Here is a 12205-nt window from a genome sequence, read left to right as displayed (position 1 = left end):
TTCCAAAATTCTGTATTTGGTAATTGCTCAAATCTCTGAAAACCCAAGTTAAAGTACACAGAACTTCAGCTCAACTCAGCCCCTCTCTGGGACTGGCATTACTTACAGGAACCATCTGCATGAATTCTGGTGCACTCACTGTGTGACATTAATAAAGGAGAGTGTTGAGTGAGTCTGGCTGGCAGTATAACTTTGTTACAAGGACATCTGGGGATTACAGCGCCTGGCAAAACTGCATCTGTAACATGCTGGGATTAGGAGAGAAGGAGATAATTCACTGAAGGGATGCTACTAACCTTACACTTTTGAGCAGATAGGGGAGAGAATAGTTTCACTTATAACTTGACAAGTAGGCACTAAGGTAACAAGCCTTGTTTTGAGACCCAACATCAGTACATCAGCTTGTACTGTACCACACGCCATCACTCCAGAATGGTGCTGCACTGAGCTAGGCAATTATACCTTCTTAAATACATTCCACTTGCAGGAACACTGCGTCCACAAGGTAGCATTACCATGTTTAATTACTACTACACTACCCGCTTCTAATTCTTTTCTAAATCTGGCTTTTTTTTTGGTGCCAAAACTTATACCACTTCCTAAAGCTACTAAAATGGCATAGTGACACCTAATGTAAAGGGGAAACAAGATTAAGTCTAAAAAATCCCAATATTTATAACAAAACAAATTATATCATGAGAGATACATATAATGTATATAGCAAAATAAAAAGTATGAGAATAAGGAATGAAACTGTATTTCAGCAATTCAAAAGCAAACAAAGTACATCAGAATCATTCAAACTCAACATTACAGACCAAACAACTTCAGAATTTGACTTGCACATCAAAGAAATCTAACCTGCTAAAATAACTGCAAGGCATCTCAACTACAAAGTAGTGACACCAGGTGTATAAATGAGACATTACTGTATTTGTAACTGAGAATTAGAATAAAAGTAATCCCAATCATAGGGTTGGCCGGGGGGGGGGGGGGGGGGGGGGGGGGCGGGGCACTGTAATTTTCTCTGACCTTCAGTTTAAAAAATGTAAAAAGAGTAAAGTTAAGAAGAAAGATGAAACAAAACCAGTTAAAGTATATTACTAAAAAGTAAATAAAAATATACCACACCAGATAAAAATATTTTATTCCCTTAAATTACAAGCAGAAGGTCAACCAATCTCATTTTCTTTTCTTGGCTGCAGATCTCAGTAAAAGTTCAAGATCTGCAGCTGCCAAAAGCAACTATAGATGGTTCAGTCTCCTCCATTCTTTTAAAATCACTTTCAGCTTTCTTCGCTTCCAAAGCGACTGAGCTTTTGTATTCTTACTCTTGAGAGACCTGATCTCCATTCCCCACTCTATTCCGTCGTACCATTTATTTTTTCCTGTAAAAACAACTGTTCCTATCTAGGGGCTAAAACTGCAGGTGGTAAGAGCAAAGGCCCACAGAATGGAGCTACTCAGACTTTTATTGCATGAGTATCTGCCAGCTTTCTCTAAGGAGATGACTGACTTGCTAGACCAGTGACATCAGTGAATGTCAGCCACCCTGACTTTAGCGAGGCCTGCAGTGTATTCCATAGTGTGCTTTAACCAGATTGGTAACACATGGGCTAGGTAAGTAGACGACAGGATTGGAAAAAAACTAGCTGGACCACCAGGCTGAAAAGGTTGTAGTGAGTGGTACATAGTCCAGTTGGCAGCTGATTATTGGGGGCATCCCCCAAGTGCTGATACTGGGGCCAACAGTTTAACATCTTTATTAACAATCTGAACAAGTTAACTGGATACACTTTCAGCAAGTCTACACATGATACTAAACTGGATTTGTTCACTCTTAAGGTATGACAACTAAAGGGAGAAATCCTACTGCTGTCTTCAATTACCTAATGAAAAAATATGTAAGTAAGATGGAGCCGGGCTCCTTTCAGAGAAGCACAGTTATAGGACAAGAGGCAGTGGACATTAAGCTTCAACAAGGGAAAGCCCAATTAGATGACCTGAAAAAAATTTTCACAATGGTGGTCAAACACTGAAACAGACACGCAGAGAGGCTGTGGAGGATATTTTGGAGTACTGACGGGAAAAAGTTGCAGGAATACCACATTCACATTTCTTTTACAGGACAATCTAACACAAGTTATGAAAACTACTGAGAATCACAAAATCTGAACATTAGTAAGTTAAAAAGCTAAATATGGAATATGCTACAGTGTATTGTCCTTCTTGTTTCTTTTTACAATAGAGTTAAGATTGTTAAAACGTCATTAGACTGCATAAAGCTTGTTCCAGATTTCATCTGGTAACAGTCTTAGTAACACATGACAGCACAGCCTACAGCACTGATCTGTTCTGAAAAGTAGATGCAAGTCATCACTCTGCATTTGCCTGCTGTGCACTGCTGTATGTACCATGAATTCACATGCTTTTCTGGCTTCTTTGTGAAGTATGTCCTGGAGAACCTCTATTATATTTGCTCCCTGAGTTGTGAGGTGAGAAGACATTTACAAAACTTCTATGCAATCTTCTCTCTACAAAGAGAATACCTTATTTCTATATCTAAATGTCAAAGTAAGTAAAAGAAACTGTGCAGAATTATTACCTCTATGCTATAGTTGCAGAAGCAGAGATTTGACAGTTAAATGACTTTCTCAAAATCAGAGAACAAGTAGCTGAATCAAGAACAGGAGATTAATACAAAAATTTCCAACTTCTAGTTTTTGTGATGGCAGTGAGAAAGGTAAGTCACCCATTTGCCAATGAAAGAAAACACACATGCACATACAAAGTGTTTCTCCTATTGGAGCATATACACTCTTTTTCTGGTAGCCTCTAGTCACTTATGGTCTGAAATGGCCGAGGGGAGCTGCATGTAATGAGAAAATGAAAATTCCTTCAGAACGCAGTGTAAGAGCCCTTGTTTTACACTTACTACACTCCCCCCTGTCATTGTGCTCTTTTTTTTTTTTCCCATTTCTAGGTACATGATCCACCCCATCCCAACACAAAAAGAATTTGCTTGACTGCTAAATAGGAGATGACATGAGCACTTACATAATTTACAGAAAGAAATCATTTTTGAGCTTTAGCAAGCCTCTTCCTACATTAGCATTAGGGCAATTTAAAACAATACTTGAAATGCTTTTGCAACATTTAGCCAAACTCAATCATGACTTCTTCACATTTACTAAAGTAAGTTGGGGCAATTTTATTTTTAAATGCATGCAGCCCTAAACTGCAGATCTGACCACTGAGTCACTGCCTCCTTTCCAAACCCATCTGTGGCTTCCCTAGGCAGACAAAACGGTCGAAGTTCCTCCATTCAGCAGAAGAATAATTAAAAAACACAACTCTTCCAAAGTAGGAACAAACTGACTTTATACCACATTATCAACTGATGCTCCAATCGGCAAGCCAGAACTCTGAGGCTCTTGTCCCTTCTGAGGTTCAAACATGAAATAACAGAAGGAAAAACCAAAGGCGGTTCCAAAGCAGATCATGGGACAACCTGGTACAACTCAGCTGTGATCACACACATCCTTTTCCAAGATAGGGCTGAAGTGTACAAGCAGGTGGGCACTGGTAGGCAATCCACTCCAACAGAATACACAGAAAAATATTTACTTTTTCTTACCTGATATGTGTTGCCGGAAGGGACTCATACTGGCGAGAAAGGAAGAGCTCTCTGTGCTTCAACTGATGTTTCTGTTTATCAGTCAAATCAACCTCAATTGTAGTTTCAGACTCTTCTTCAACTTCTTCTGCAGAGAAGCAGAGCGTAGGTCGAAATTAACTCTGTTGCATAACACCATTGCAGCCATTTCACTTGACATCCCCCCCACCCCTTAGTATTTCAAAGAAAAGATGAGTTTAACAAAACTAGAGTTTATGTAACTTGACAGAATATTAAGTATTTTGAATTCTATACCTTCTACTTAAACTCTTTAAAAAATTATGCTACTTTTCTACTGCACTACACATTGATGTGTTTCACACAGCTGTAAGAACAATTCTAACAACATTACTCATTCTTTTTTCATTTTCTTTCATTGGTTTTTTCCCTGGGGGTGCCTCTTGCTTGCTGACCAGTTCTGGTTTAGATTTTCTGTTGCTAACTTTTACAGAAGTCCTGGAGAAAAGCATACTTTCTATGAAGAGAAATTTACTAAATACAATTGCAGTATAAGACTGCCAAATTGCAATCTAAGAAACTGAAAAAGCCTACTGCTTTCCATTATGTCAACCTTATTATTAACTGACTACAAATACAGTTTATTTTCATATTTAAATAAGATTTAAAATTATTTCTATTTTAAAACAGCACTATTTAATCTAGAAGACAACATCTATAACAGCAAACCATAAATTATAGTTCTTTTTGAAGGATATTTTCAGTTGAAAACTATCTTTTATAATTAGTCTAATCTGAAATTCTCTAGTATTACCTCATCTATGATAAGACCAAGAAAATCATTCCCTTTTAAAGATTTAAACAAACTGTAAACTGGGAATATAAAGGAAGAAATAAAAGCAGATACTAGAAAGCGTCACATACAGAGTTAAAGAGCAATGTTCACAGTGGTTGCTAACATGTCATACGATGACAGGCTCTCCAAAATGGCTACCCTGGGATCTTCATGGCTGAAATCTGCCTTCCTAGTGGATCCTTGGGACATGTGGAACTCGCATCTATACTTACTCTAGCTTCCCAGAAAGGACAAAAAGTCTCCATGAATACTGTACGCAAAAATACAGATATTTCAATAACTTCTAAGATTTGGCATTTTTTCACCTGCTAAATTATCCATCAGCTGCAAAACCAAGTGTACTTTATAAAATATGTCTCTGAAATTAAACAATTAAATCTCAGCATTAGGTAGTATTTCACGTAACTAACTACAACAGCTCAGCTCATCCGCTCTTCCAACAATAACCATTTTAACAAACAACCTACAGACACTACCTCAAAACGAAGCCTGCCTGCATCCTCATGGCAACCACAGTTCTCTCCAAATGCAATACTTTATTCATGCCTGTGTGTAGCTCATTCCACTTCTAACAGTTCCTTCCACAAAAGTGCTAAAACAATACACTCTGATACAACCAACTTCTTCAAACCCAATTCCATCCACTTTAAGTCTATCTTGCTGTAGACCCCCCCAGTTACCTTGCTTGTTTTGGCATATTTTGTGGGGAGACAGAATAAGAAAAACAAAAATGAAAATAAGACTCCCTTAGTATCACCTGACACATGCACAGGTACAAGTCAGATCGTAACTCAGTTCAGAATTATTCTGACATCTATAATACCTAACAATGAATAAAGCTTAAAAAAATCTGTGCAAAGGCAAAGCATTTTTTTAATTAAGCAAGTAATTAAAGAAAAAATAGATATTAATGTTAAAAGGTTTCTGTTTCAAGCAATTAATATCTACGACTGTTTATTACAGTAAGTGACCATTAAAAGCTACATTTGTATTTCAAAGTTTAAGCATTAGTATTTCTTCTTAAAATACCAACACATGCCAGTGCTTGCTTTATTGGTTTGTTTGGGTTTGGTTTTTTTTTAATAAATGTACTGCCTGTAGCATTCTACAGGTCCAAAGTTCTCAGTTGGCTATTTATTTTCTCTCTCCTTCCTGAAAAATATCAAAGCAAGGTAATTCTGTGTTATAACCATCTGAAAACAGCTGACAAAAAGCAGTCCATTAGAAAGCAACTTAGGCATCCAAACAGAGGTGTCTGGGACCATTTTAGATTGACATATCCAAAACATCTGACTGCAGATATGGCACAAAACACAGGCTGCAGGGAGACAGAGATGATATTCCAGAGAGTTTAAAATGGCTTTAGACACCTATGCTCAAGCATCTTAATAGCTCCCGCAGAGTAAAAATTTAAACTAAAAAATAATTTTTAAAAAACCCAAAACTTTAATCATATATTGTACTAATCTTACATAAACCAAGAAAGCGTTGATCCAAGAGCCTGAAGCTGAAATTAAAGGTCTCTTACACACACCTCTTAAAACACTCCAAACCTAAACATGAAACAATGTAACTTAGTCTGTTGTATTTTTAGAAATAAAACATACATGTTTCACTCATGATGACCTGACAAGCTCAGTAGTAAGTAGACAAACCACACCAGGCAGAGAACAGTTCCACTCTTAACACAATATATCACCAGGATAATTTTACAATTTTCTTCTTCACTGTTATAATATAAAAACAATTTTAACAGTAGGATTAGCATTTAGTAAAACAAGCAATAGTTTGCCTCAGCAATAACACAAACCTGTACCAGGGAAGGAAACACTGGATAAAGAAGTAATAAAACTAAATTTGCTTGATAGCAAGTACAAATACAAAACCAATTTGCTTGATGGCAATACAAAGAATTCTGCATCTGAACAAACCTTTAGATAGCTGCTTTCGAGCCAGGTTTTTGCACAGATCAGGCCTTAACACCTATTAGAAAAACAAGTGGTGACGAACTTCCAGCACTTTTAGAGATCTCGTCACCTTTCTGACTCACATTTGCAGCACATGTGAAATTTAATTTGCCATCCAAGGAGAGATTATTCCTTCAAAAGGAGTGAAGTGGAAGGTACCTACAGGAAATCATAAAGTAGCACTAAGCTAAGCACATTTTCAGCACTCAGGAAGAGAAATATAGCAATGGCTCAGAGTGAGCAAATATTTTAATGGAGCAATATGGTGATGACATACACAAGCCTCATTGATCCAAGATTAGAGAGAAAACACAATTCAATTTAAAATTGCTCAGCTTAAAAACAATTTTAAGTCTTAGGTATGACTGCAAAGATGAATACAATCAGTCTTTGAAAATGACACAATCCCCTTTGGGCCTTGGGTGAAGTTTAAGATAATTCTGTCTTGTAGAGCTTTTCCTGGTTTACAAGAAATATTTCATTATTTAAAGGAAAAATCCTAAAGAGCAAAAGCAGGCATCTCCGCTGAGCTTTTAAAGCTTTTCATCTATTTATTATACATGGGCTTTCTAATCAGCGATTGTAAATACTTACTCTGATCCTCAAAACCAGAATGATCTGGTGATACTTTCAGTGGCAGTGCTGCGGACTTACCCCTTGCCTTTTTCCCTCTGATGTAAATAAGGCTTAATTGACTCAATCAAGCAATGGGTACTGGGAAGAAACTGTAATCCTCGCTCATTTTACATATGCACCACCACTTTTAAAAACATGATGAACTTTTTCTTCCTCTGTCATTTAATTTGTGGGATTCCCTGTTATAAAATGGTGGTGTTAGTGAGTGTGAGAAGAGACAACTGTCCATGCCACCTAAACTTTGTATACACTGTCTTTGTTTACAGTTAAGTAATGTGATGACTCAAGCGTGACACTAGGAAGAACTGCTTGTTTTTACAACTAAAATCAAAATAAACTGAGGGCAAGTCTCTAGAAACACAATACTCCCATTTAATATAAAATGGTTTAAAAATAACTTTAAAAAAAAAAGTAAATCCTGAAAGACACTTAAAGGTTTAAATGCAACTCAAACCACATTATAGTTAACCATCAGCTAGCAAACAAATTCCTCTAACATATTATTCTTCCTTAACTAAGTCAAAATAACCCACCATGTGCTCCCCTTGTCTATTGCAACAGTAAATAGATTAAACACTGAAGGCTACCTTCAGGGAGGAGGAGTAAATCTTCAGTTTAAAAGGAAGAAGAAAGTTCTCCCTCTGTTGCCACCAAACTGCTGACAACATTATTTTCAGCTAGAGGTTGGCTGGATCACAAAACCATGGAAACACAGAGTAATTCAGGCTGGTAGGGGCCTCAAGAGGTCTCCAGTACAAACTCCTCAAAGAAGGCTCAGCTGTGAGGTCAGCCCAGGTTACTCAGCATTTTATTCAGTTGGGTCTTGAAAACCTCCAAGAACAGAGACCACGTAACCTCTCCAGCAACCCAGACATGGTGAAAAAGTTTTTCCTTCTATCTAATCTGAATCGCACCTGTTTCAGTTTAGTCACTGCGAAAGGTCCAACTCCATCTTCTCTATAACCTCTCCATAGGCACTGGGAGTCCACCTCTCCTCCAAGCTGAATAGGCTCCATTCCTGCAGCCTCTCCTAGCAGGGTAGGTGCCCATCATGGTGGCCTCTGCTCAACTTGCTCTGATTTATCAGCAATTTTCCTGTATCAGAGGCCTAAAACTGGATGAGGTACCTAGACATGATGCAACGAGTGCTCAATAATCAGGGAGGATAATCACTTGCCTCAATCTACTGGCTATGCGCCTGGTGATACAGTCCAGGATGCTGTTGGCCAACTTTGTTACCAGTGAGTTGCTGTCTGCCAGCACCCATTGGGCCTTTCCTGCAGAGCTGCTCCCCCAAGCCCCTCTGTCCTCAGCCTGTATCCCTGCCAGGGGCTCTTCCTTCCCTGGCCAAGATTTGGCATTTGTCACTGCTTCAGGTTCTCGACAGACCATTCCTCCTGCCTTCTAGCAATCTCTGACTACCAGCCTTTCCCTCAAACATATCATCTGGTCATCCCCCCCCAGTGTGGTGTCACCTGCAAACATGATGAGAGTGCACCACATTGCCTGCTCCAGTCACTGATAAAGGCAGGTTCCCCTACAGATCCCTGTGGGATTCCACAAACAGTATGAACCCTTAATCACCACCCTCTGACTCAGACCATGCAATTAGTTTTTTATTCACCTAGCTGTCCCTTAATCCAGATCAATTCCAATTCCTTGGTCTGGTGTGCCTACCAAAAATGCTAGTGCTGGCACAAAAGAAAAAAGCAGGAATAAGAGACTTAAACTGGGAAGACATGATGGGAAAAACCAAGACCATTCCTTTCAACAGCAGCACAGACCGACACTAAATTAAATCAGCAGTGTAACCAAAAACTGAGGTGCATTAACTTCCTACCTCTTAAACTTAATTGCTTCCAATTTTGAAACCATATCTCAGCTTAGCTGCATCCGGCTTATGAAAGCTTAGATGGAGAGATTTAAATCACTACCACAATTTGTGGTGTTAAAGCAGTTTCACAGAGTTTGTTAACCTACCTTTAAAATTATATTAGATCAGTGTAAATTTCAGTTCAAAGAATGTCACTAAGCCTTACTTTTAGAACAGTTTCTAAACTTTTTCCTTTCCTGTATACCTTTTCCTTCTATACTCAGCCCAAAAACTATATACATCATAGGTATCACCAACATATTTTAAAACCTACAGATAAAAAGCTGAGAATGCTTAACAGCAGCAAGTTTACCACACACATCAAAGGAAAGATGGCTATGCGTAAGTCTCTTTTAAGCTTAGCTGGTTCTGGCAAAAACATCAAGTGCACATTTGGCAGTTAGATGTTACAGCAGTAAGAATTATAAGTATATATTTTGGAGGAGAGGGAGTAAATCTATTTACTGCCAAATTGAGTACAAAAGATAAACATTAAGTCTAATCATCTGAACAACTCTATTCAGACTGTGAATGAAGAACTCTCTTAGGTGAGCAGCTGGCCAATTTGCTTATCTTTGTGAGGCTTCTTGCCACGTGTTGTGTTTTACTAACTTAGTTATGATATTTAACCCTCTAGTGCTGTAGTAAAGCATTTTAATCAACTTTGTGAACTAGACTATGCATGGTTATACTGTCAATTTGACTGAGAAAGTGTTTACCGAAGCTGAATTAATTAGCTTTCCTTACACCACGTCTGTTAGTACAATGTTCAGAAGGCTGTTAGAATATGTAACACCAATTTGATATTTGCTGTTACTGTCAGATAGGAATAGAAATCTAAAGCACAATTTGCATGGATTATGAGTCATTTAGATAGCATATTACTATCTGAAGTGTGAATCTGAGCAATTCTGTAGATACAAAAAAAGATTGATCAGTTGTGTTTACAGGGAATAGGTGTATTTTTAATTCCTATTGGATAGCACAAATATACACGTGGCCTCTAAGGGGTTAGCCAGTTTTCTTACACAATTATCCAGATGATCCTCCCACACTATCTCATCATTATTTTTTTAAAGGAGGTCACAAAACAAAGAAATAATTACACTGTACAACCCCTAAGAACTAATATGCCACACCTACTCCCCAATAATAAAACTTATTTCTAAAATCATGCAGAAAGGTTTTTTTGAGTACCTCCAAGTAGCATGTTACAATAATAACAATTCCCAGGACAACAGTCAGCTATAAGCAACTGGGTAACTATCTCCTGTTTATCATAGGCCTGTAGCAAAAATATTTAATGAAAACTATCACAGTTTTCATTACCAGAAAACTCCCACTTTCCAAAACCTGATGGATGGGTTTTTTGGATAACTGGTTTTGGAGATTTTTGAAAGCAAGGAGCTCATGGGTGGAAGGCAGAGAAGGATTACCTTCATGAGTATTATGAACCATGATGCACTGCATTAATAAATATATCCTAATAAATTAAATGTGACATGAAAAAAAATGCAAGAGTAAGCACAATAGTTTAACCCTGTTATTCAGCACTGCAAACTAGTTTATGACAACACTACACAACATAAGGGTCCTGTAGAAGCATGAAAACAATGACATGCAGGCCATGGTGAAAGAGCTGGTAATTCTGTATCATAAATCTAAAGAGACTTTTCCCTCTCTTCCCCTTACCTGTTTTTTGTCTCACCTATGCAAAAGCAAACTCTTCCAAATGAGAAAATATCCCCTTACAAGGCTCAAAATGTGTTTGGTCATGTGTACACCTGTATGAACTGTAGCAACCTGTTGCAGGATGTGTGAAGCAACAGTCCTGCACAGGGTTTCTTTAGGCAGCTCGTTAACAGCAGCAAGCAGCAGACTCAAAATTGTGCCACAGACACAGCAATTTGCATTAGGATGAATATTTTCAATGTCCAATTACTGGTATCTAGCTCATCAGCTGAATCAGAAGCCAATTAGTAATTTTTCCAAAGTGTAAATATGTTTAGAGCTGTGGTGGAAAGAAAGTGGAAAGTCTTAGTTCTACCCCCAAATCCATGCTGGCAGACCATCCACAGAGCAAAAGTGCCCACGAGGAATCTGCCACTGCCCAAGAAATAATTTTTTTAATCTGTCACCTGGCTCAAGAAATACGAAGGCTATCTGCAACAATGCCATGTAACCTGCATGAATAATTATTAGACCAGATTTTGAGAAAAGGGAGATTTGTATCTTCCATTTCATGAGACTGAGGCTATTAGCAACTTTTCCCATCACTTGGATTTTCACATTACCATACACACCTCCTGCTCATAATATCTTGTTAAAACAAGGTCTTTCCTTTAAAACAGGCAACAGGTATGCTTGATCTAGTTAGTTAACAAGTTGTGTACTTGTCTCTCGGCAAAATGCAGTGTAACTATTTAAAAAACAATAAAGGTATCATGTAGAGGACTAACACCACCAAAAATCTCTTCAGTTTTCTGTAAGAACTCAAGAGTCCACATTTAAGATATACACGTGAATTTTCTTTCGCTGTGTGACAATGATAACCACAAAGCTTCAGAGATATAAACTGCTTCTCTAACACAGAATTCACATCCTCAATAGCAGGTAAACAAATTTTCAAAATCTGTTGGCAGAGACAAAAAGGCACAGATTGTACAAGCACTTTCCTGCCCCTACTCAGAATGGTGTATTATTCTGCCTGTAAAACACAAATTATTTATTTTCTACAGTATCTCCTTCCAGGATGGCTGAATTTTGTTTGATTTTTTGCAGGAATGAAAGCAGTAGTAGGGGGGAAAAAAAAAAAAAAAAAAAAAAAAAGGATTTGTATATCCTGTTCTTGAGTAAACTTAACCAAGACACATTAAAGCTCTATCTGCAGGATTTTAAAATGGGAAGAATGTTATCCAAGATAATGTCTGCACAATGCCAGCATGGTAAGAAAGCTTTTCTGCTTATAGACTGAGGAGTCAAGCAGGAAGAGGAGTTCATTTACTCAGACTGTCTGTGTAAGATTTAAAAGGTAACTTTTTTCCATCTTCAGCTATGCTGGAGATTTATCTTCCAGGGTATATTATTTCCTTGATGCATGTACAGAGATCTTAAGATTCTAATTAATGGGAACTATATATATGAACTGAGAAAAGTATAAAGAGATATGAATATATGTATCACTTTAAATTATTAAAATCTTTTAATTCTGATGCCAGTGGGAAAAAAACAACAAACAA

At 37.7% G+C, this 12205-nt stretch overlaps 1 protein-coding gene across 2 annotated transcripts in view; it reads right to left on the bottom strand.

Moving 5' to 3' along the window:
- MTA3 (metastasis associated 1 family member 3) overlaps positions 1-12205 on the bottom strand; it is a 142393-nt gene that overhangs the window by 115694 nt on the left and 14494 nt on the right. For both annotated transcript variants that reach the window (XM_074818021.1, XM_074818022.1), the window contains exon 4: positions 3638-3764. In XM_074818021.1, coding sequence (XP_074674122.1) covers positions 3638-3764 — 127 coding nt within the window. The remainder of the gene's footprint in view (positions 1-3637; positions 3765-12205) is intronic.

This window comes from Strix aluco, chromosome 3 (genome assembly GCF_031877795.1).
Source record: "Strix aluco isolate bStrAlu1 chromosome 3, bStrAlu1.hap1, whole genome shotgun sequence".
Taxonomy (NCBI): domain Eukaryota; kingdom Metazoa; phylum Chordata; class Aves; order Strigiformes; family Strigidae; genus Strix; species Strix aluco.
This window is presented reverse-complemented; position numbering and strand designations above follow the sequence as displayed.